This window comes from Equus quagga, chromosome 5 (genome assembly GCF_021613505.1).
Source record: "Equus quagga isolate Etosha38 chromosome 5, UCLA_HA_Equagga_1.0, whole genome shotgun sequence".
Classification (NCBI taxonomy): domain Eukaryota; kingdom Metazoa; phylum Chordata; class Mammalia; order Perissodactyla; family Equidae; genus Equus; species Equus quagga.
The window spans coordinates 31,722,744-31,748,241 of record NC_060271.1 but is presented as its reverse complement, the minus strand read 5'-3'; the positions used below and the strand labels follow the sequence as shown (position 1 = coordinate 31,748,241).

Sequence of the window (25,498 nt, the reverse complement as noted above, 5' to 3'; positions counted from 1 at the left end):
ATAAAGGAGAAAAATAGTTGGGTCGGGTCAGAAGATAGGGCTGCAGGGGTGGGATTCTCACAGAAGCAATGGGCCTCCTGGTCTGGGCTGGACTTGCCCACTGGGTTGTGGGGTGAGTGTGTGCCAAAGATGTGAAACTGCAGGTCAAGCACGGGGACATTAGGAAACTGAATTTTCAAGCTAAAACACAAGACTGGTTTGGGTGGGTCTCTGGCAGACCATTCTGTCTTTATTCCCTAGATTCCCTCCATGGGTATGTGCTAACTTTCCATTTCTCTACAAAGTATTGGTATTAAAGTTTTGGGAAGTGTTAAATAAGGAAAAGATCACAGATTTAGGGAACTTAGCTGATATATTAGTTTCCTGTTGGTGCTGTAACAAATTCCTGCTGCGTGCTGAGGGAGGATTCCATTTCCTTGCCTTTCGCAGCTTCTAGTGGCTGTGTTCCTGGGCTCGTGGCCCCCTCCCTTCCGAAGTATGTTACTCCAGTCTTGCTTCCAGCGTCACCTCCTCTTGTTCTGGAGTCAGGTCTGCCTACGTGTCCCTCTTAGAAGGACACTTGTGATTTCATTGCAGAGCACCCAGATCACCTCCCCATCTGAGTCCTTAATCACATCTGCACAGTCCCTTTCGCCATGGAAAGTGGAAACATTTTTACAAGGGACTAGTACCTGTTCCTTCCCAAGGGCTCCTAACAAACACATTGTTACTATGAATGCATGGACGTCATCTGCTTCTGCAAATTGGGTTTTACTTGTGTTAGTTCTTCCCTATAGTTAGTCTAAGTGAGGTTTCATTCCGGGTAATATTTAAGGGACATGACCTTGTGGGTCTGGTTGGATGAAAATGAAAAGGGTATTTTTCTTTTAGTCTTAGAATGAATGACGGCAATGGGGAAAATGTGCACACCAGGCTGCGGGGCGAGTGGTGTGACTGATGCATTGGGAGTACACGGACTGTGGGCTGCTACCTGTATGTGAACCCCAGCTCTGCCGTTAACATGATTGATTGCCTCAGGGGGGTTGGGGTGTCTGGGCCAGTGGTAGGTACTTTTTAAAGAAAGAGTTTTTGGTTTTTAAATAAATGGCATAGGCAGCTTGAGAAACAGACGATCGTTTGTTTTTTGGGTGTGAAACAAACAGGTAAGCCTAAAAATAAAATGTAGCAATGAAATAGCTACTAAATGATTCTAACTCCAGTCCAGTTATGTAGGTCCTAGGCATGTCCTTTTCCAAGCCTTAGCCGTTTCCAGTCCTTACAGCATCAGTAATTGGCTGAGAATTTTAAATAAAATACAGTGAAATACACTAGCTGCACGAATGCAAAGAAAACAGTTGTACGCAGAGATGGCATCAACAGAAATGGCATCACTGACTCACACTCACACAGAGCACATGGGAACGAGGGCGCTTTATTGGTTACATATTGTGCTGCAGAGCCGACAGACAGCATTAGAGCCAGAGGACACATGCAGACAGGCAGCTCCAGCTCCACACATGCACCCAAGGAGTCCTGAGTCACCACGCAGGGCTTTGCCCTGGTTCCAGGGACAGGGTCTGGCCTCCTTGGTCCCATGCTTGGAGCAGGAATGTAGAAGCTGCTGCACCTAGACTCCAAGGGGCAGGAGTGAGACCAGAGCACCTGCCTGAGCAAGTAGGTGTGGACCGGCAGATACTGATGTCCCCTAGCAAAGGGGCCTATAATGCAATAACAGTGTGAGGGCTACTTCCCTAGCCCTCCCAATCTTTAAAATACAAAAAAATAGACTTTATTCTCTTAAAAATACATTCCATTCAGTACATGTTCTGAGCTGTGAAGCAGCAGGAAAATAGGGCCCCTTTCCTATGATCTTGGTTGTGAGGCTTTGAGGAGAACCCTGGTCCCCACTGGGGGTATTCAAAAGATAATGCCTAAAAGCAGCTCTTCCAAAGCAGTCTTGTCAGAGTAACAACAGAAAACCCCACACCAGCAAAGGCAGCTAGGGACCCAGACGCAGGGTCCCTGTTCCTTTACTGGGAAGTGGTAGCACTTGGCACTAACCCGCTAAATGGAAAGAACTAAAACTGCCCCAGGATGACAAGTCCAAGATCAACACCGACTCCTGCACTCCATGAGGGGGATGATTTATGTGCACGCTTGCCTGGGGCTGAGGCTGGAGTCCCTGGCCCCACTGCAAACCCTTTTAACCCACACTGCAACTGCTCCAGTGCCCCTCAAAAGCAGAAACAGCCACGGCTGCTTGGCCCACCATGGCTGCAGCTTTCTCTGGTTGGTTTCGGTATCCAAGTGGTGAGAGACAGGCGGCAGCAGGTGGGACAGACCAGCTCCTGGCACTTAGGCAGCTCTGCTTCCTCCGCCCAAGCAGCCCTGGAGAGCCAGGTTCCCCAGCCTCACTCGGAAGCCTCCCGCAGCTGGACGCCTGCCAGGAAAACTGAGTGAGAGCCGAGCTGCAGAAGAGGTCTGTCATGAAGTGGGTTTGCTGCCTGGGACAGTGGGGACATTTGGCTTGATTAGACAACTGTTCAAATACCAGGTCTCTCCTTTATTTGGACATTCCCTCCAGGACCCCTGATGGTGAGGCCTGGGTCCAGATGGTCACACCTAGGTTGCTTTTTAGAAATGTGCCTTCCAACTTTGGAATTTGAGAGCCAGCCTTGCCAGCCATTTGAAGGCCAGAGGAACTGAACCTCCAGCCTCCACTTGCTATTACAAATGGTATTTCCTGCAATGCTGAGGACATTTAAAAATAAAATCTATTTTACAGCGGTTCTAGAAAGTGTGCAGATTAACAAATAAAATATTTATCCTGAAACAATTGTTACAAGCAAACCCTATTGCACTCAGATTTTAAGATAGCAGCCCCAGCAAGAGGGTACTACAGCTGTCCTCTTCCACAGAGCATTTTGGGTAGTGGTAGATGGTGGTGGTGCTGAAATGTGGAAAGATCCAGACTTTGGCACCAGGAGCTACAGCACCAGAATCCAGGGCTCCAACGCCCGAGGGCGAGCATTATTGGCGAGATCTTTGTAGGCATGGCTTGGCACCCTTCTGTTTCCATCAGCAGAGATGAGCCACAGACGTAGTTTGCTGTACCCTCAGTTGACCACCGCAGAGGTTGGTTTCCTTTGGACTCTCAGGGTTGCCAACCAGTGAAGAATGACAGGTAGGCTGCAGGTGAGCGCTTGCAGCCTTGAGCAAGCTAGATTTTGGCCAGTGACCCAGGAGAAGCAGCAGGAAGAGATTTTGAAAACAGCATCTTAGACTGAGTATCTGAGGCAGCGGTGTGGAGGAAAGGCAAGCCACATGACAATGCCCTTAGATTGGCAAGACTCTGGAAAGTGGAAGTGTGAGCAAAACATTCCTGTCCCTAAAAGTCACGCAGGTGCCCCCAAGCCTCCTCCAGGATCGCCACGTCTGATGCAGACGAGGACAAGACGACCGCTGGTTCCCACACTGAGTGGAGGCAGAGAAGACAACTCGGGAAGCGCAGGAACAGGAGACACACCGGCGTACGTTATGGAAAGCACCTGGCCTGAAAGCCAGGAGATGCTGTGTGGCATTGGGCAAGGCTGGTGCCAAAACGGGCTGCAGAGAACATTGCAACTAACTCTTCACTACACAGACTGGAGAAATGAGGCTGGGGAGGCTGCTCTGAGCTCATCCTCGTGGCATTAGAGCATGGGGAAACTGGGAAGAATAAGGCCTAGAAAAACAAAGCCAGGGAGGAGGACGTGTTCCCCAAACCCATTTGGATGATACCTTCCAAAAGCAAGAATCACCCCCACAGGATGGTGGAAACAGAAGAATCGTACAAGGCCAGATTTAAGACCCTAAGAGACCATCTATTTCAAAGAAGACATTTTACAGATGGGGAAATCGAGGCCCTGAGAGGACAACAACTTGCCCAAGGTCACACAGCAAAGAACGAAGCCATGGAGAAAACTTCGCTTTCCTGACTCCTAGCCTGATGCTCTATGAGGGAAGAGGGTCTGCTTCCTAAAGGTGGTGGCTGAAAGGGGATCCCTTTGAACTGAGAGAAACTACAGACAAAGCAGTGCCAAGAACATATGGTTCTTTTTTAACTTCCCCATGTGAATGGTATAAGGAAACGAATCGATTTTTATTTATGTGGCTTTCTAAAAGGTTTGCTACATTTTGAACTATATTAACCTGGGGCTCCCGGTGGGCATGTATTACCTTTTCCTCCAACGAAGTCATCATCATGAGAGTTGGTTTGCAGGCATCACGGGCCCACTTCCGTAGGAATGCATCAGCTTGGTAAAGTGCGACAGCTCCTCCGTGGGGCACGGAGGAGGAGGAACAAAGTCCATGCCTTTCGTGGAGCTATTGCTTTGTGGAGTGACTAAAGGGAAATCGCTTCCTCCTGTCCACTTTCCCCCTTGCTGGGCGCTTCCTAGAAGGCAGAGTATGCTGGGTCAGGCCCAGTTAAGTCTGGGAATATTCCAAAGCTGGAAATGACGAAGTCAGCCTGAAGTCTCCCGCCACAGGACAGGAGCAGGCAATGCCAGCAGCATTATTGGTGCCCAGGGAAGGAGATGCACGAGGCTTGGGCACTTCCAGGTGCCTTTGGAAGGTGAGCAGAGAGATGGGGGCTTGGGAGAGGGATGATGTCATTCCAATAGGTGGGTACCCGTGTGCTCTGCCCCCAGGAAACAATGGTCAGCCGGGGGGCCCGGTCAGAGAAGCTTTAACCTAAAGAGTAGTCCCATAATCCCTTAGAGGCAGCACAGGCCTCTTCTGCCATAAAAGTCTGAGGAACTCCAGAGGGAAAAAGAATGGAGGCCCCTAGAGGGAGCTGATGGCTGGTAAGTCTTAGTGGGTACTTAGGCCCCTAGGACACACGAGGAATGAAGTGGATGCTGTGAGGAGACTAAGAAATCAGAACATTAACCACACAGAAGGGGCTGCCCTATGACACGGGAACAACCCACCAAGAAGCAGAGAAGAGCTTTTGGCTGCTGTCATGTGGTGGGGATACAAGGGCTTTCTATATCTTTCCCTGTTTGGGGGCCAGAATGACCCATCCTACCTGGGGGACAGGGACAAGGAGAGAGGACTCATGCGTCAGGGAAGGCTGGGCCCAGGTGACTATGTCCAGCTTGTAGTTTCTGATCCCCTCTGGCCAACTGGCAAAGAAGACCTGAGCCACAGCTGGCTCTCTGCTCCAGTCTCCCAGCCAAGACCTGGTGTCTGTCTAGCCCACGTAACACCTTGGATCCTTCATAGGGCGGGAAGGTGGAGGAGCTGAGGAGCAGGAGCAGAGGAGACAGCAGACCTCAGCCGGCTGGCTCAGTTCTCCTCAGCACAGGGCCTGGTTGGCCGTAACCGTTCCTCAGCCCGTCCTTGCCCAGGCTCTGGCAGCCCCTGCTTCGCAGGCAGTTCAGACCGTTCCAGAGAGTTGTGCAGTCGCCTACAGGCACTGAGTGTATAATCATCACCTTCCTCCTGTGCCAATAAATGACAAAAGTGAGCTGTGGAGGACAATCACAGTGAGTAGCAGGATGCCCTGACTCCCCCCACCCCAATGGTCCTCTCCAAGCTGGCAAAGGGAGACGAGCACACAGTTTATAGTATAACTGCAAAGATACGCTCTGGCCTGAGGACAGGCCAGGATAAAGGTCCTTGGAAATCAGGGTGGACTACGAGCTCCAAACTGCTGGGAGCTCCTGGAGTAGAGTGGGAGGCTCAACAGAACAGGAGCCCTAGAGAGGACAGGGCCTGGAATGGGGCACAGAGTGGCCCCCATACAGGTAGGGCCAGCAGTCCTTGAGTTCTGCACAGGCAGGCCGCATGCTTCTGGGGCGAGAACCATTCCCTTGGGGGCGGGGGGAAGTCCGCTGGAAAGGAAGCTGGCTGGCTCTTTCCCTCCTTCTCACCTATAAACCATCACCGAAGTTCACGTGCTGCCCTTTTCTATCCCATCCTGCCCCTCGTCCTCTCTCTCAGATACCCAAAACTTCAGGGGCCCAACACCCGTCTTCGCGCTCCTCTTCTACAGAATTCTGCTTTGTTAATGTGCCCCTTGGTCCTCCCAGGCAAATGCAGATGGAGTATGAGCGAGCAGTCAGGTGGGCAGGGTGGAAAGGACGCTGCGTTTAGAGACAGGAATCCTGGATTTGAATCTTAACTCTTCCAGTCATTCACTTGGGTGGCCCTGCGGAAGGCACTTTGTGTTTCCAGCTCTCAGTTTCTATGTGTAAAAAATGGGACAGGACTGAGACTGAGCTGGTGAGCGGGGAGAGCGCGGTCCCGTGTTAAGTCCCCTGTAAAGGCTCACGGGGCTTTTCAGTTAACACAGCCACCTCCTGTGGAAAGAAGGGAGCAGTGTCTAGGTCCAGAATGTCCTTCGTCATCACAGGCTCCACATCTAAAAGGCACTCCCGGGGGCTTCCCTGTCACATACTACTATGACCTTCAACTAAGGAGGTGGTTCCAGACTTATCTGTCCTGTGATGAGCCAAACTGAACCAGTCCGGCTCTCACACTGAGGATATACTGGGCTAGACGGGTGTCTGAGGCAAAAGAAAGGGGCGCTCAGGCGTCAAGCTTATAAAGGAGGCCCAGTGGAAGCCCTGGCCCTCCTTGTCCCTTACATGCCAGCAGCTGACAAGGATCTGCTGCCTAAACTGAGGCGGGCAGGAACTCGCTTGCCTGGCCCCCTCTCCGTGCTCTACAGAAGGGCCCCCAGCTTCCTCCTCGCCTCGAGCTGCGCAGCAGCTGCAGCTGGTTCCTGGGCTTCCAGGTGCTGCTCTGGGGGCCGTGAGGGGAGCTCCTGTGGCTGCTCTGGCAAACCCAGAGGATGGAGGCCGTCTCTCTCTCCTTTTTGTGTGGCCTTCATATATGAAGGCAAAATGGAGGAGATAAATTGGGAAAAAGATTTTGGAAATGCCTGCCACTCTCAGCCCAATATCACCTTCAGGGTACTTCCTTCTTCCCGCCTTATCTCTGAGCAACCCACTTGTACCCAGTGTTTCCCAACCCCATGGTCTCCATAAGACTGAGTCACACAGGCCAGGGCAGAATAAAGGAGAAAAGGGGGAAGTGAAAGGAGGGGGAAGTGAGAGAGAAGAGGCAGGGGAGAGGGAGAGAGGGAAACAAGTGCGACGTACCATGCCAGCTGAGTGGTTCCAGGCTGCGGCCGGGACGGCATCTCCTACCCGATTCCGGCGAGTGAGCACCTCGGACACGGTGAGGCTGCTTTGGGTCCTTCTGGAGGTGAGCTCAGGGGCTTCCCCCGAATTTCCCACCCTTCGAGCGCCCTGCTCAAAAAGGTGTGGCCTGGGCTGTTCAAGGTCTGAACAGTCTGTGGAAGACCTCTGGGTGTAGGCGTTGCTGGGCTCCACGTTTTTAACTGCTCGAGTTAGGGGGTCTTCTAAAGAGTTCAAGTCTCGCCTGCTCTTCCAGGCATTCCGCACAGTGACATGTCTGGCATCTGAGGGGCCCACTTCTGAAGGGGCACTATGGCTTTTCCACCTGATTGTCTCCACTGGGGGTGCATGGCTGTTCCTCTCCACAGGATCCGACGGCTTGATGATAATGCTGCTCCGCGAGACCACTGTTTCTGGCCTGTTCTTCAGGGACGCATCTCCTGCTCCTTCAGCTTCTGTAAACTGCAGGGTGATGTCATGTTTGTGAATGGAGAGCTCAAAGGGAGAGCTGACGTGGTTGCTAACTGACGTGAGCTCTGGTGGCCCAACCTGGATGTTGCTGGTGGAGGTGTGCCTCTCCCGCAGGCCCTCGCCTGGGTTGGCTCTGGGGCTGCCACTGTCAGAGGGGTAGATGGTAATGCTGCTTGTCACTTTGTTTGGCCCTGGCCAAACAGAGGTGGAGGTGGATTGCTGTTTCTCTAATGTGGCCTCAGTTCCAGATCCTCCCATAATTTTTTTCACATCCTTATCAACGATGATAGGTTTGATGACGGCCCTGGACCGCAAGGCCTCTCTGGGGCTGAAGGGCCGCTGGCTTTTTACCCCAGCACCATTGGCATCTGGGAACTCCACGGCATTGGTGGAGGCTCTCACTGGCTTCACAGATTCATTTTCTGCCCCAGCATCTTTATCATTCTCAAACAGGGCAGCTCTGAGTCCCCCGCGGGATCTGGCTTTTTCTCTCGAGTTGAGCTGTTGTCTGGGCTCTGGCTCCGGAGTGATGGTTGTGTTTACCAACTTGGCCGTAACAAGAGACACCACGTCCACATCGTCATCTGAGTCTGGGTTCTCTCTGCCACTGGATTTGATGACTCGACACCTCAGGGCCTCATGCTGACTGCTGTCTTCCATCACAACTGCTATGGGTTGATCAACTCCTTTATTCGGGGTTGAAAAGCCCTGAAGGATGTTCTCTTGGCTTCTGGAGCTATAAGGATACTTTGATAAAAGTGCAGCCTTGGCATTTGCGGAAGTGGTATCAGCCTCCAGGCCACTGGCAGCCTTTCTGCCCTTAGAGAGTCCTTCTGAGGAAGATCTTCGAGATGAGGCCAGAGCTCCAATGGTCTTAGAACTGCCAGAGTCTGAGGCCTGAGTGACTTGGCTTCCACTGCCAGGCCCCTGCCCCCGCCTGCCAAAGAGGGCCTCAGCAGAAGCGTCCGAAGCCTTGTCAGCTCTACCCAGTGTGTCGTTGGGAACGGATCCGTGAGTGGTCTCACTAAACGTTCGTGTTGTCTTCTCTACCTTTCCCTTCAGCCCACTCTCAGTACCTGGCTTGGGAGTTCCCTTCCAAGCTTTACTGTGCTCCTGAGCCGCGGGCGGGTAGCGGCTGAGCACAGACGGCTGCTCCCTGCACTTCTTCCCTTCGCTCTGAGAAGAGCCAGATGCAAATCGGTCTTCAGCCCTCTTCATGTCCTGGGCCCCGCCGTCCGCCCCCGCCCCAGGGTTGGAAGCTCTGGTGGTCCTCCTCGCGGTGAGACTGGGCGAGGAGGCCTGCCTGTTGCTCAGCGGGTAGTTCTCGTTGTTGACGGCGAGCTCCCTGTTCCGGTGCCTTTCCCGCCTCTGCTGGGGTGACAGCTCCCGGGGCGCGTGCCTGGACACAGGCACCTCGCTCCCGAGGCCCCTGGACTTAGTCCTCTCGTGCCTGCCCTTGCTGGACAGGAAGGCCTCCTCTCCCTCCACCTCCCCGTTCTCTAGCTCCTTCTGCTTCTTGATTTGTAGCTTTATCTCCTCCAGCTGGCTGGCTAAGAGTTTGTTTTTATTTTGTTCACTTAGGTAATTGTCCTGAAGGTCATTATTTTTGGCCTTCATTTTCTTAAGCTCTTCTTCCAAAGATTCAAAGTGTTTGATTTGTGTCTTAAGTTTCTCGATCTCTTGGTTAAGGTCTTTGACTTTATTGTCTTCCTGATTTCGGTTCTTCTCGTTTTCTGACTTGTTTCTTGTTTCATTCTCCACTTGCTTTAGATAGTCCAGACTGCCCTTCCTCCTCGACTCTTTGGACGGGAGTGTGGAGGAGATGCCGTCCTCGATCCGCAGGTCGTTCCTGTCTAGGAGATTCGAAGCATTCCTTGTGTAATCTCGGTTCATTTTTTTGTTCTGTTCCAGTTTTTGAGTGAGCTCTTTTATCAGTTTCTCATTTTCTTTCTCCTTCTCATTCAAGTATTTTCTCTCACTTACAAAGCTCAGAGTTAATGATTTCAGCTTTTCCAACTCTGACACTAAACTCTGCTCAGTTTTACCCAGGCGGTCCTCGGAAGATTCCAGTTCTTTCACTTTGACCCTGAGCATTTCCAGCTCCGAGGAGATTTTCTTTGTCAGGTTTCTCTCCTCGTTCAGGCTCAAACAGAGTTGGGTACAGTCATTCTTACTCCTGCTGAAGGCCTCCTCTAGCTTCTCCAGTTCAGCCATTCGTTTCTGAAGCTGCTCAATCTCGGCTTTCAGCTCCCGGGTAAGGTTTTCCTCCTCTTCAAGTTTCTCCTTCATCAGCTGGCACAAATCCTCCGCTCTCTTAATTTCCTCGTCTTTGCCCTCGATCCTCAGCACTCGCTGGCGCAGCACTTCGATCTCGGCCAACATGCTGGAGTTGCTGCCTTCGGCCTGTATCACCTTGTCCTGGAGGTCCAGGAGCTCATCCTCCGCTTTCTGGAGGTTTTTTGTGGCTTCCTCCAGCTCATCGAGGCGGCGGCTTAAACTCTGTAACTTGAACCGCAGGTGGCGGCTAGAGGCAGTGTCTTTGTAGCTTGTAAATTCGGCCATGTCTCCTGCCAGCCAACGTGGGCTCCTGGAGGCACCCAATTCCACTCGAGGGGATGAGAAATGGTTACCTTTCTCTTGGCATCCACGACCTTCTTTGGCAGCTGGAGATCATTATCAGTCTATGGGAGGAAAGCAGAAAGCATGTCAGGCCGCAAATCTATTTGATCTGGGATCTGGGATTCAGATCCCAGCTGTGAAAAGAGCTCCTGAATATAGTTCTGTACCTAGAACATAGCAGGCGCTCAGATTTGCTGAATGGATGAATTTGAATAAATCTGCAGGAAAACACAGCTTCTCTCTGGCTGATACTGAACTGGTAAGCAGTTTCCCCCTAATGAAGAATGCCACCAGTGGCAGCAGGGCAAAAAGACACAGAAGAAATGCTTTGTTTCTCATGGCAGCTCCGAGAAAATCTTTACCGTTTGCCACCTGCATAATCTTAGGAGAGTCATTAACTTTTCTACAAATCATTAAATCAACAGCCTTGGTTTTACTTAGCTTTAAAATGGGGGCAATGATGCCTACCATACCCCTCCCCAGTACTGTCCTGAAATAATGCATGGACAGCTCTTGGTAACAAAGCAGTAAACAATCCCAACTACAGCTTCAGGGAAAGAAGTAAACCAGTTAACAAAAAGCACCTCCCTGACACAGGGAAATAACAAGACCCGGGCTCTGTCAGAGGAGAAAGGAAGGGCTGTGTCCCAGAGAATTTATAATCTTGGGTCTGCCCTCTCTTGAGTTCAGGATTCAAATGGACACCACCTTAGTGGTCTGGGATCAACCCGCCCTCACTGAGAATCTAACCTACAATGGTCTCCGCCTGGTAACAGCCCTGGGAAAGCTTGTTCACCTCCCAGAGGTAAACAAAAATACTCTGGGGAGAGAGACTCCCTACCGAGGTCACACAGGAGTCCCACAGATGAAGTCCTGCTGACGCCGAGTCTACAGTCCCAACTACACAACACATAAGGGCCAACCTGCACTATGGCTGACAAAGGAGGTCTGCACCAGTGAGATCGAAGTCAGTGCGATGGCCTGGAGACCGTAATGAAGTGCTTTCCAGTGTTGCAAGTCATAAAAGAGGGAATCAAAAACAGGAGGCTATCCGCAAAGACAGGAAGATTGAAAGATCAACCAAATAGAATTGCTGGAAATGGAAAGAAAAATAGCAAATTAGATGCAAATGAAGAGAGCATAGTGGTTAGGAAGAGAGATGAGGAAATTACAAAAGGCAGCACAGAGTTAAAAAGACTGAAAAAGTGAAAGAGACGTCAACAGACATGGGGAATAAAACAAAGAGGTCCCAAAATGAGCAAGTTTAACAGGCAGTCCAAAAGGAAGGCACAGAGAGAGGGGAGAGGCAATACTTGAAGAGCTCCCAGAGTCGATGGAAGACACGGAGCCTCATATTCAGAAAGCAAACTGTCAAACAGGCAGGATAAAGATTAAATCTGAACCTAGATACATCATGAGGATACAGCAGAATACCACAAAGAGAAGATCCTATAAAAACAACAAGAAGGGGGGTAAAAAGACAAATATTCTATGAAGAAATAACAACTCAACTGGCTTCTCAGGAGAAATTTTTTCTTTTTTGGCTGAGGATGGTTCACCCTGAGCTAACACCTGTTGCCAGTCTTCCTCTCCTTTGTCTGTGGGCCGCCGCCAGAGCATGGCCACCAACAGAAGAGTCGTCTAAGTCCGTGCCCAGGAACCAAACCCAGGCTACCGCAGCGGAGCACACCGAACTTAACCACTAGGCCACTGGGGCCAGCCCTCAGCAGAAACTGGTAAGTAGATGTCAAGAAGAAGAAAAAAGACATGGTAGTATCTTCAAAGTTCTAGGAGAAAGTAAGTGTAACCCAGAAGTAAATACCCAGTGAAACTATGAAAGAAGGTACAATTAATTAGAAACACTTTCAGAATAAAAGGAAAATAAAAACCCAAGTGTTTATTATTCACAGACCCTCACTGAAAGAACTGTTTATGGACGTACTTCAGAATACAGAAAACTGATTACTTAAGGAAAGCATGAGATGCAAAAAGGAATGGTAGGCAAAGAAATTAACCCAAACAAGCACTGATTCAGTTAAACAATAACAAAAATTAATGGGAGGGTTGGGGGCAGGATAAAATCAAAGTGGAGCGAAAACACTGGACAATAACAACATGCAAGTCATAAAGAGAGAAATCAGAACTCAACGTTCTTAAAACACAGTATTCCTTGGGAAGAGGACAGGTTATTATAACTAAGTTTAGACCTGAAGAGTAGCTATCAATCATATATCTGATAAGACATTAATAAACTATATATAAAGTATTCCTACAACTTAACAAAAAATAACCTGATTAAAAAATGGGCAAAGGACTTGAATAGACATTTCTCTAAAGATGATATCCAAATGCCACAAGTATAGTAAAAGATGCTCAATAATCACTAAGCATTAGGGAGTGCAAGTCAAAATCACAATGAGGAGGGCCGGCCCAGTGGTGTAGTGGTTAGGTTTGCACGCTCCACTTCAGCAGCCTGGGGTTTACAGGTTTGGATCCTGGGTGTGGACCTAGCACCGCTTGTCAAGCCATGCTGCTGTGGAGGCGTCCCACATAAAATAGAGGAAAACTGGCTCAGCAGCAATGTTCCTCACCAAAAACAAAATCACAATGGGGGGGTCCAGCCCCAGTGGTTAAGTTCAGCACGGCCTGCTTTGCCGGCCCAGAGTTGGTTCCCGGGCTTGGACCTACAGTGCTCTGGTAGCAGCCATGCTGTGCTGGTGGCCCACATACTAAAAGGAAGATGGTTACTATCAAATAAACAAAAAATAAGTGTCAGTGAAGATGTGGAGAAACTGGAAACCCTTGTACACTGTTGGTGGGAAAATAAATGGTACAGTTACTAGGGAAAACAGTATGGTGCTTCCTCTAAAAATTAAAAGTAGAATTACCATGTGATCCAGCAGTTCCACTTCTGGGCAGAGATCTAAAAAAACTGACAGCAGAGTCTCAAAAAGATATTCGCACACCTGTGCATAGCAGCATTACTCACAACAGGCAAAAGGTGGAAGCAACCCAGCAAGGGATGGATGGATACACAAAATGTGGTATATACATTATTAACATATTATTCAGTCTTAAAAAGGAAGGAAATTCTGTTGAGGAGGCGCGGAGCTAAATGGCGGGGTGAGCTGACCCGGGATTCTCTCCCCTCCAAAATACAGCAAAAGATTGGAAGAACTGAATTTCAGAGAATAAACATAATGCCAGCTCATTAGAGACCTACAATACCAAGAAGGTGGAGATCATAAACCTTGCTTTACACCTTTGGAGGCGGTGGAACGGTAGGAGAGAACATCGCTCCCTCCCGTAGAGTCTGTGATGGCTGCGGCGCGGGTCGGGAAGGAGCGGGGGAGGGGCCGCGCGACCGGGGATCATCCAGGACTCCTGCCGATGATTCAGTGGAGACCCGCTGACGGGGGGGGGGGGGAAGCTTCCGTCCGCGGGGACCCTATAAATCAAGGGCCTTGGGAGACCAGAGAACAGAACTGATCTGAATCCAGACCGCGCGTGTAACAGCCCCTCCCCCCCAGCAAAGCCAGTGGGCGCAGCCATCTTGCCCCAAGGCGGAGAGCTAACACGCCGCTCTCGACCCCCATCTAGTGGCGACAGGCTGTAACTGCAACTGAATTCTACCACCATGAGAAAAAACCGCTCCTCTACCATCCAGCAATTTATAAAAGCCCCAGACCAGAAGGAAAACAATAAAAACACAGAATTAAGTCCTGAGGACTTGGAATTAGGTAAACTAAGTGATAATGAATTCAGAGCTGCTATAATCAAAAAACTCAATGAGGTAGAGAGAAAGATAGAGAAACAAGCCGAGTTCTGGAGTTACTTCACAAAAGAGATTGAAATCATAAAGAAGAATCAAACAGAATTACTTGAGATGAAAAACACAATGGACCAGATAAAACAGAATACGGATTCCCTGAATGCCCATGTAGACAACATAGAGGAGAAAATTAACATAATCGAGGACAGACAGGCTGAATGGCGCCAGACAGAGGAAGAAAGAGAACTAAGAATTAAAAAAAATGAGGAAAATCTCCGAGAGATAATGGATTCAATGAGGAGTAAGAACATAAGGATCATAGGAATTCCCGAGAATATGGAAAAGGAAAATGGAGCAGAAAGTGTGCTTAACGAAATTATTGAAGAGAACTTCCCAAATCTAGGGATCAACGGAGAAATGTGTGTAGAGGAGGGTTTTAGATCTCCTAGATTTGTCAATGTAAAAAGACCTACCGCAAGGCACATAGTAGTAAAGTTGGCAAATAGGAATGATAAGGAGAGAATACTCAGGGAAGTAAGGAAAAAAAAGAGAATAACCTATAAAGGAGCCCCTATCAGACTGTCAGCGATTTCTCTACAGAAACCCTACAAGCTAGGAGAGAATGGAGTGATATATTCAAAGCTTTAAAGGATAAAAACTTTTAGCCAAGAATACTCTATCCAGCAAGAATTTCCTTCAGATATGAGGGAGAAATTAAATCTTTTCCAGACAAACAAAAGTTAAGGGAATTTGTAACTAAAAGCCCTCCATTACAAGAAATCCTCAAGAAGGCTCTCATACTTGAAAAAAAGAAAAAAGGGAGAAAGGGGACGCAATCCACAGACTAGGGAGACCGATGGATAGAACCAGAACAGGATAGCAAATATTCAACTATAGCATTAGGGTAAAAATAAGGAAACTACCAAAACAAGGACGAGCTTAGCACTCTAACTACAAATTCATCACATGGGTTGGAATAAGAAATGAAAAAATTATTTAGGAGGGGAAGAGCAAAGGGTCTAAATCAGTATTGGTCGAGTAAGTAAGAGACCACCAGAGAACAGACTATATTGTACACGAGATTCTAAATACAAACTTCAAGGTAGACACTAAAATAAAGTACAGAACAGAGTCACAAATCATAGATAAGGAAAAATCTAAGAAACCCAGCATAAGAAATTGCAGTATTAAATGGGTAGTCTAAAGCACACAGGAAAAGAAACACAGGAAAACAAGATAATGAGTGACAGATTGACAGCATTAAGTCCACATGCATCAATAATCACTCTCAATGTGAACGGATTGAACTCTCCAATAAAAAGACACAGAGTGGCAAAATGGATTAAAGAACACGGTCCAACAATTTGTTGCCTCCAGGAAACACACCTCAGCCCCAAGGACAAACACAGACTCAGGGTGAAGGGGTGGAGGACAATACTTCAAGCAAATAGCAAGGAAAAAAAGGCAGGTGTTGCAATTCTCATATCAGACCAAGTGGATTTCAAAATAAGACAGGTAAAGAGAGACACAGAGGGGCAATATATAATGATCAAAGGGACACTTCATCAAGAAGAAATAACGCTTATAAATATCTATGCACCCAACACAGGAGCACCAAGATTCATAAAGCAACTATTAACAGACCTAAAGGAAGATGTTAAAAACAACACAATAGTAGTAGGGGACCTCAACACCCCACTCACATCAACGGACAGATCATCCAGACAGAAAATCAACAAGGAAATAGTGGAGCTGAATGAAAAACTAAAACAATTGGACTTAATAGACATAAATAGAACACTCCACCCTGAAGGAGCTGAATACACATTCTTCTCAAGTGCACATGGAACATTCTCAAGGATAGACCATATGTTGGGAAACAAGGCAAGCCTCTACAAATTTAAAAAAATTGAAATAATAACAAGCATCTTCTCAGATCATAGTGCTATAAGGCTAGAAATTAATTACAAGAAAAAAGCTGAGAAAGGCACAAAGATGTGGAGACTAAACAACACACTACTGAACAAGCAATGGATCATTGAAGAAATTAAAGAAGAAATAAAAAAATACCTGGAAACAAGTGAAAATGATAGCATGCCATACCAACTCATCTGGGATACAACAAAAGCTGTATTAAGAGGAAAATTCATCGCAATACAGGCACATCTTAACAAACAAGAAAAATCCCAAATAAGCAACCTTAAAGCACTAACTGAACTAGAGAAAAAAGAACAAATGAAGCCCAAAGTCAGCAGGAGAGAAATAATAAAAATCAGAGCAGAAATAAATACTATTGAAACGAAAAAGGCAGTAGAAAGGATCAATGAGACAAAGAGCTGGTTTTTTGAGAAGATAAATAAAATTGACAAACCACTAGCCAGACTTACAAAGAAAAAAAGGGAGAAAGCTCAAATAAACAAAATCAGAAATGAGCAAGGAGAAATAACAACAGACTCTGCAGAAATACAACAGATTATAAGAGAATACTACAAAAAACTATATGCCAACAGAATGGATAACCTAGAGGAAATGGATAAATTCTTGGACTCCTACAATCTCCCAAAGCTCACTCAAGAAGAGGCAGACGATTTGAACAGACCAATCACAAGGAAAGAGATTGAAACAGCAATCAAAAACATCCCAAAGAATAAAACCCCAGAACCAGATGGCTTTCCTGGGGAATTCTACCAAACTTTCAGAGAGGATTTAATACCTATCCTTTTCAAGCTATTCCAAAAAATTAGGGAAAATGGAACACTTCCTAACACATTCTATGAGGCCAACATCACGCTGATACCAAAACCTGACAAGGACACCACGAAAAAGAGGACTACAGGCCAATATCACTGATGAACATAGATGCAAAAATTCTAAACAAAATTTTGGCAGCCAGAATTCAGCAATTCATCAAAAGAATCATACATCAGGATCAGGTGGGATTCATACCAGGGACACAGGGATGGTTCAACATCCGCAAATCAATCAGCGTGATACACCACATCAACAAACTGAGGAATAAAAACCACATGATCATCTCAATAGATGCAGAGAAGGCATTTGGCAAGATCCAACAGCCATTTATGATAAAAACTCTGAACAAAATGGGCATAGAAGGAAACTACCTCAACATAATAAAGGCCATATACGACAAACCCATAGCCAACATCATACTCAATGGGCAAAAACTGAACCCCATCCCCCTGAAAACAGGAACGAGACAAGGATGCCCTCTATCACCACTCTTATTTAACATAGTACTGGAGGTCCTGGCCAGAGCAATCAGGCAAGAAAAAGGAATAAAAGGAATCCAAATAGGGAGGGAAGAAGTGAAACTCTCGCTGTTTGCAGACGACATGATCTTATATATAGAAAACCCCAAAGAATCCATTGGAAAACTCTTAGAAGTAATCAACAACTACAGCAAAGTTGCAGGGTATAAAATCAATTTGCATACTGATGTCAAAGAGTGTACTGCCTACATTTTCTTCCAGAAGCCTTATGGTTTCAGGTCTCACCTTTAGGTCTTTAATCCATTTTGAGTTTATTTTGGTGAATGGTGAAAAAGAATGGTCAATTTTCATTCTTTTACATGTGGCTTTCCAGTTTTCCCAGCACTATTTGTTGAAAAGACTTTCTTTTCTCCATTGTATGCCCTCAGCTCCTTTGTAAAAGATAAGCTGTCCATAGATGTGTGGTTTTATTTCTGGGATTTCAATTTTGTTCCATTGATCTGTGCACCTGTCTTTGTACCAGTACCATGCTGTTTTGATTACTGTAGCTTTGTAGTATGTTTTGAAGTCAGGGATTGTGATGCCTCCCGTTTTGTTCTTTTTTCTCAGGATTGCTTTAGCAATTCGGGGTCTTTTGTTGCCCCATATGAATTTTAGGATTCTTTGTTCTAATTCTGTAAAGAATGTCTTTGGGATTCTGATTGGGATGGCGTTGAATCTGTAGATTGCTTTAGGTAGAATGGACATTTTAACTATGTTTATTCTTCCAATCCATGTACATGGAATGTCTTTCCATCTCCTTATGTCGTCATCCAATTCTCTCAAAAAGGCCTTGTAATTTTCATTATATAGGTCCTTCACTTCCTTAGTTAAATTTACCCCAAGGTATTTTATTCTTTTTGTTGCGATTGTGAATGGTATTGTATTCTTGAGTTCTTTTTCTGTTGGTTCATTACTGGAGTATAGAAATGCTACTGATTTATGCATTAAAAGGATCTTTTCGGACACCATGCCTTCTCAGAGAAGGGAAACAATAGAAAGAATAAACAAATGGGACCTCATCAGATTAAAGAGCTTCTTCAAGGCAAATGAAAACAGGATTGAAACAAAAAAACAACCCACTAACCGGGAAAAAAATATTTGCAAGTCATATATCTGACAAAGGCTTAATATCCATAATATATAAAGAACTCTCGCAACTCAACCACAAAACATCAAACAACCCAATCAAAAAAGGGGCTGGAGACATGAACAGACATTTCTCCAAAGAAGATATACTGATGGCCAATAGGCACATGAAAAGATGCTCATCATCGCTGATCATCAGGGAAATGCAAATCAAAACTACACTAAGATATCACCTTACACCCGTTAGAATGACAAAAATATCTAAAACTAATAGCAACAAATGTTGGAGAGGTTGCGGAGAAAAAGGAACCCTCATACACTGCTGGTGGGAATGCAAACTGGTGCAGCCACTATGGAAAACAGTATGGAGATTCCTCAAAAAGCTAAAAATAGAACTACCATACGATCCAGCCATCCCACTACTGGGTATTTATCCAAAGAGCCTGAAGTCAGCAATCCCAAAAGTCCTGTGCACCCCAATGTTCATTGCAGCACTGTTTACAATAGCCAAGACGTGGAAGCAACCTAAGTGCCCATCAACAGACGAATGGATAAAGAAGATGTGGTACATATATACAATGGAATACTACTCAGCTGCAAAACAGAACAAAATCATTCCATTTGCAATAACATGGATGGACCTTGAGAGAATTATGTTAAGTGAAATAAGCCAGCGAGAGAAAGATAATCTGTGTATGACTCCACTCATATAAGGAATTTAAAACTATGGACCAAGAACAGTTTAGTGGATACCAGGGGAAAGGTGGGGTGGGGGGTGGGCACAAAGGGTGAAGTGGTGCACCTACAACATGACTGACAAACATTAATGTACAACTGAAATTTCACAAGATTGTAACCTATCAATAACTCAATTAAAAAAATTGAAAAAAAAAAGAAAGGAAGGAAATTCTAACACATGCTACCACGTGGATGAGCCTTGAGGACACTGCTAAGTGAAGTAATCCAGTCACAAAAGACAAATACTGTATGATTCCACTTTATGAGGTAGCTAAAGTAGATGCACAGAATCTACAGAATTCAGAGAAACAGCAGAACGGTGGCTGCCAGGGGTTGGGAGGAAGGGGAAATGGGGAGTTTTTGTTTAATGAGAGAAAGTTTCAGTTCTGCAATAAAAACCGTTTCAGAGATAGGCTGCACAACAATGTGAATATAGACTCCACACGAAACTGAACTGTACACTTAACATGAGACGCTTTGTTACGCATTGTTTACCACAATAAAACATCATTTTAAAGTTTTTAAAGCAGGAAAGAAGTAAAAAGCATAGAGAAGGCAGGGCAGGCTCCAGTTTCTGATCCAGCGTGTAAGGAGCTTAGAAGTCATGACTTTGTCCTAACAAGTAAAAAGCTGAACAAGCTAACAATCAACTCTGCTTAGATCCATCACAGAACTGAGGTCACAGAGAAACCACTTCCCCTCAAATTAGACAGACAGATAAGTGGAATACAGAGAATCACAATTTACCAGAGCAGAAACCTCCAGGGGAACCAGTACCAGGGTAGGGAAACCAAAACCGCAATTGACAAATCGCTGGAGGCTCAGTGTGAAAACCCCGAGAGTGAAAAACAACGGGGGCTCTCAGTCTGGGAGGGATGCGCCACTGTGTGAGCCACACTCCAAAAGCTGCCCCAGGTTCTCATGCGAAGCTGAGGAAACCCCCGTGTGCTTCCAGCAGGGGGAGGGTAAAAGAACCATCTGGAAACCAGAGCCTAACCTACTGGACTCTTACCCAAGCCTGACTGACCTGGAGGAAGGGAATACCCAACTCCAGCCCACTCCAGCCGTCCCATCCCCCCTAAGAGGCAGGGGGCAGGAGGCAGGGACACCAACTAGAAGCACTTGTGACGTTCACAGCCCAGGGGCACAGGCTCACTAAAAAACTGAGACCTAATCGTAGGACAACCCAACACTTCCCGTCCCCACACACCTGACCACCACATCACTAGAGGCCTCCTCACCTCCGTTCTTCCACCCAGGACATCACGTCCCATTTCCACACAAAATTACAGAGCATATTCAAAGGCAAAAAACACAATTTGAAGAAACAGAGCAAGCATCAGAACCAGACTCAGATATGGCAGAGAGGCTAGAATCATCAGACAGAAATTTAAAACTATAAAACTCTGATGAATCAAAGAAAAATTAAATAAATGAAGAGGTAGCCTATGTTCATGGATAGGAAGACTCAATACTGTCCAAATGTCAGTTTTTTCCAATTTGAACTATAGATTCAACGTCATCCTAATCAAAATCACGACAAGTTATTTTGTGGATACAGACAAACTGGTTCTAAAGTTTATACGGAGAGGCACAAGACCCAGAACTGATAACACAATATTGAAAGAAAGGAACAAAGTTGGAGGACTGACGCTACCCAACTTTAAGACTTTCTATAAAGCTTCAGTACTCAAGACAGTGTGTCATTGCGAGAAGATAGACAAATCAATGGAATAGAACACAGAGCCCAGAAACAGACCTACACAAATATAGTCAACTGATCTTTGACAAAGAGGTAAAGACAGCAATACAATGGAGCAAAGACAGTCTTTTCAACACATAGTGCTGGAACAAATGGACATCCAAATGCACAACAATCTGGACACAGACCTTACACCATTCATAAAGATTAACTCCAAATGGATCACAGACTTACATGTAAAACATAAGACTATAAAACGCATACAAGATAACATAGGGGAAAACCTAGATGACCTTGGGTATGGCAATGACTTTTTAGATACAATCAAAGGCACAATCCATAAAAGAAATAATTGATAAGCTGGACTTCATTAAAATTTAAAACTTTTGCTCTGCAAAAGACACATCTGATAAAGGACTGTTATCCATAAAATACAAAGAACTCTTAAAACTCAACAATAAGAAACCAAACAACCTGATTAAAAAATGGTCCAAAACCCATCACAGACACTTCACCAAAGAAGATATACAGATGGCAATCAAGCATATGAAAAGATGCTCCATATCATATGTCATCAGAGAAATGCAAATTAAAACAACAAGATAACCACTGCATTCCTATTAGAATGGCTAAAATCTGAAACACTGACGACACCAGATGCTGGTGAGGACGTGGAGCAACAGGAACGCTCACACTTTCCTGGTGGGAACACAAAATGGTACAGACACTGTGGAAGACAGTTTGGTAGTTTCTTACAAAACTAAACATTCTCTTAGCAAACGATCCAGCAATAGCACTCGTTGGTATTTACCCAAAGGAGTAAAACCTGCACACAGATGGTTCTAGCTCTGTTCATACCTGTCAAAACTTGGAACCAAGCAAAATGTCCTTCAGTAGGTGAGTGGATAAACAGAGTGTGGGACATCCAGACAACAGAGTATTATTCAGTGCTAAAAAGAAATGAGCTATCAAGCTGTGAAAAGACACAGAGGGGCCTTAAATGCATGTTATTAAGTAAAAGAAGCCAATCTGAAAAGGCTACATACTGTATGATCCCAACTATATGACCTTCTGGAAAAGGCAAAACTATGGAGACAATAAAAAGATCAGGGGTGAGGGAGGGGTGAACAGGGGGAGCACAAAGGATTTTTAGGGCAGTGAAACTACTCTGTATGATACTATAATGGTGGATATATGTCCTTATAAATTTGTCCAAAACACCAAGAGTGAACCATAATGCAAACTACGGACTCTGGGTGATAATGATGCGTCAACACAGCTTCATCAATTGTAACAAATCTACCACTTTGGTGGGGGATGTCAATAATGGGGGAAGCTGTGCATGTGTGGGGGCAGGAGATACATGGGAAATCTATGCATCTTCTGCTCAATTTTGCTATGAACCTAAAAGTCTCTAAAAAAAACTGTCTATTAAAAATAATAAATAAAACAGGGGCCAGCCCAGTGGCATAGTAGTTGAGTTCGCACGCTCTGCTTTGGCAGCCCAGGGTTTGTGAGTTTGGATCCCGGGCACAGACCTGCACACCACTTGTCAGGCCATGCTGTGGAGGCGTCCCACATATAAAATGGAGGAAGGCTGCCACAGATGTCAGCTCAGGGACAATCTTCCTCAAGCAAAAAGAGGAGGACTGGCAACGGATGTTAGCTCTGGGCCGATCTTCCTCACACACAACGTATATACTACATAAGTAAATAAATAAACAAAAACAATCTATCTTAAAGGGGGGGAAGAAGTGAGTGGGGTTGTTGAGAGGACTGCAATTTTAAATAGGGGAGCTGGGGTGGGGCTCAATAAGAAGGTGGCACCTGCGGAGAGACTTGAAGGAAGCCACGAAGAATGTTTAGAGGAGAATGATCCAGGCAGAGAGAAGATGGAGGAGAAAGGCATAGAAAAAGGAGCGCGCTTAATGTAGTCAAGGAACATGGACGGTGCGGCCAGACCTGAGGAACGAAAAGGACAGAAGCAAGAGATGGAGTGGACGAAGTGGAGAGATCATCAAGGAAAGCTCGGTGGTCACTGGGAGGACTGGTTTCTCCTCTGAGAAACAGAACCATCAAAAGGTTCTGAGCAGAGGAATGAAATATTCCGACATGAATTTTAAAGGGGTCAATTTGAACTATATGGTTCCATTTATCTATAGTTGAAAAACAAGCAAAACTAGTCCACGGTGACAGTGGTTACCTCTGGGGAGAGAGGGACTGGAAGGAGGCTGCTGGGCGTGCTCTGTGGACGGCAGAGTCCCGGCAGTTACATGTGAAGTCTCCAAGCGATAGAAGGTTTGTGCACTCTACTGTGTGTTGCATCTCAGTAACAGAAAATAGAGACAGATGACCTAAACAGAGAGAAAGACCGACATGACTGCTGTGCCAAAACAGACTACAAAGGGTGCGGGCGAGAGCAGGAAGGCCAAATAGGAGCGCACTGCAGTAATCCAGGCAACAGACAGTGTGGCCTGGCCCCGGATGGTGGCCACACGAGTGGGAAGAAGTGGCCAGGTGTTGGCCACTTGAAAGTAGAGTCACAGGATTTGCTCCTGGAGTAGGTGAGGCGGGAGACAGAGAGGAGGCAAGGATGACTCCAGGGGTTGCGGTCTGAACCTGTGGCAGGACGGAGCGGTGATCAGTCCAGACGGGGACGACAGCCCGTGATGCAGTCTGTGGACAGAGCAGCTGAGAAGGACGGTCAGGGGTTCAGTGTGGGACATGTTATTTATGAGACGTGTATTAGTCGTCCAGATGGAGAGTTAAAGAGGCTGTTGAACATATATATCTGGAATTCAGGCGAGAGAATGGGCTGAAGAATAAATCTGGGAGTCAACAACAAATAGATGGCTTATAAAGCCATGATCTGGACGAGACTGTCAAGGAACTGAGCGAATACAGGGAAACGAGACGGCAAAGGTCTGAGCCCCAAGGTGACCATGCTCGTTTACTGGCAGAGCCCTAGAATGACCAGCAGAGGAGACAAGCGCAAAGGCAGCGGGGCGGAAGGAAACGTGGCGGAGCGCAGAGTTCTGTGGAAACCTAGCAAAGAACGTCTTTCAAGAAGAGCTCAGGGCCCAGCCCGGTGGCGCAGCGGTTAAGTGCGCACGTTCCACTTCGGCGGCCCGGGGTTCACCAGTTTGGATCCCCGATGTGGACGTGGCATCACTTGGCAAGCCATGCTCTGGCAGGTGTCTCACATATAAAGTAGAGGAAGATGGGCACGGATGTTAGCTCAGGGCCAGTCTTCCTCAGCAAAAAGAGGAGGACTGGCAGCAAATGTTAGCTCAGGGCTGATCTTCCTCAAAAAAAAAAAAAAGAAGAAGAGCTCAATTCTGTCAAGTGAAGCTGATGGTTCACGTAAGATGACTAAGAAGTGACCATTAAATTTAACAACGTGGACGTCACTCTGAAGAGCAGGTTTGGTAAAATGATGGAAGTGAATGAAAGCTTTATTAGAATGACTTTAAGAGAGAAAATAAGGAAATGAATTGGAGATAACAAATACCAGATGATTTTTTAATTCTGCTAAAAACCAGAGCAAAAAGTGGGAAGGCCGTTGACAGAAGTGGTATCAAAGGTTTTTCTTAAGATGGAGAAAAAAGCATGTTGGCGTATTGATAGAATAGGATCCAGGAAAAAGGGAAAATGGGACAAGTTCTGAAAGAGGAGCAATGTTCTCGGGCAGAAGCGGGAAAGTGGGCTCTAGCAGCAGTGCTGAGAGAGCAGCGGTCACCCGTGGTGCCGGGCGGGAGGGCGGAGCACGTGGGCACGGGTGTCAGTGGGCAGGTGAAGGCAGGCACAGTGACAGGAGTCTGGTGAAGCTCTCTTCTGAGTGTTGTGGCTTCTTCACTGAAGTAGAGAGCAAGGTCATCTTAAAGTGACGCCAGGGCGAGAGTACTACAGGTCATCTAGGTGAGTGGAAAATACAGAATGACTGCCAGGCAACTTTCTGGCCCCCTGGAAATGCACGTTATGAGTTACAGTGAAACCAAGCAGCAGGTTGTGTTTTTACACCCAGTCTTGTTCAGCCGACCAGAAGAAGGCCCCGAGGAGATGGCCAGACTGAACCAGGGTTGGGGCTCTGTGAGTCTAACAAAGCAAGAGAAGGATGAGGGAATTGCAGGCGTGTGCGAGGGAACTTCAGCTCAGTCGGTAAAGAGGGACGAGAACATTAAGAACACGTGGAAAACACTGACACTGCAATAGGACCAATCAACGGAAGGTCCCAATGAGGGCTGAAGGATGTTGGAGCCAGGGTACTAGCGGGAGTGAGCCTGAACGACGGGAGACCGTAATCAGAGAGGGACTTCGGGGAACTGAAGTTACCGAGGGGCTGCAGGAAGTGGTGACGTCAAACACTAAGATGTGAGCAGGTGGGCACAGCACTGGGATTTTTAGGGCAGTGAAACTACTCTGTGATACTCTAACGGTGGATACACATTACACACGTGTTCAAACCCTCAGAGTGTACAACGCCAAGAGCGAACCGGAATGTAAACTGGGGACTTTGGTGACCATGATGTGAACGTAGGCTCATCAGTTGTAACAAATGTACCCCTCAGGTGGGGGATGTGATAATGGGGGAGGCTGTGCGTGTGTGGGAGCAGGGAGTACATGGGAAATCTTGGTAGCTTCCCCTCAATTTTGCTGTGGACTGAAACTG

General features: G+C 46.6%; 1 protein-coding gene across 16 annotated transcripts in view; it reads right to left on the bottom strand.

The window, feature by feature from the left end:
* Positions 1 to 1,395: 1,395 nt before the first annotated feature.
* Positions 1,396 to 25,498, bottom strand: part of LUZP1 (leucine zipper protein 1) — an 84,681-nt gene continuing 60,578 nt past the window's right edge. For 12 of the 16 annotated variants that reach the window (XM_046662939.1, XM_046662950.1, XM_046662951.1 and 9 more), the window contains 2 exons: positions 7,131 to 10,321; positions 1,396 to 5,466 (listed from right to left, as the gene is read on the bottom strand). In XM_046662939.1, the coding sequence (XP_046518895.1) occupies positions 5,311 to 5,466; positions 7,131 to 10,202 (3,228 nt within the window). In that variant the 5' untranslated portion in view covers positions 10,203 to 10,321 and the 3' untranslated portion in view covers positions 1,396 to 5,310. Of the gene's footprint in view, positions 5,467 to 5,897; positions 6,327 to 7,130; positions 10,322 to 10,426; positions 11,881 to 23,032; positions 23,184 to 25,498 lie in introns of those variants that run through there. The other 4 variants (XM_046662944.1, XM_046662947.1, XM_046662953.1 and 1 more) reach the window with 4 other exon arrangements.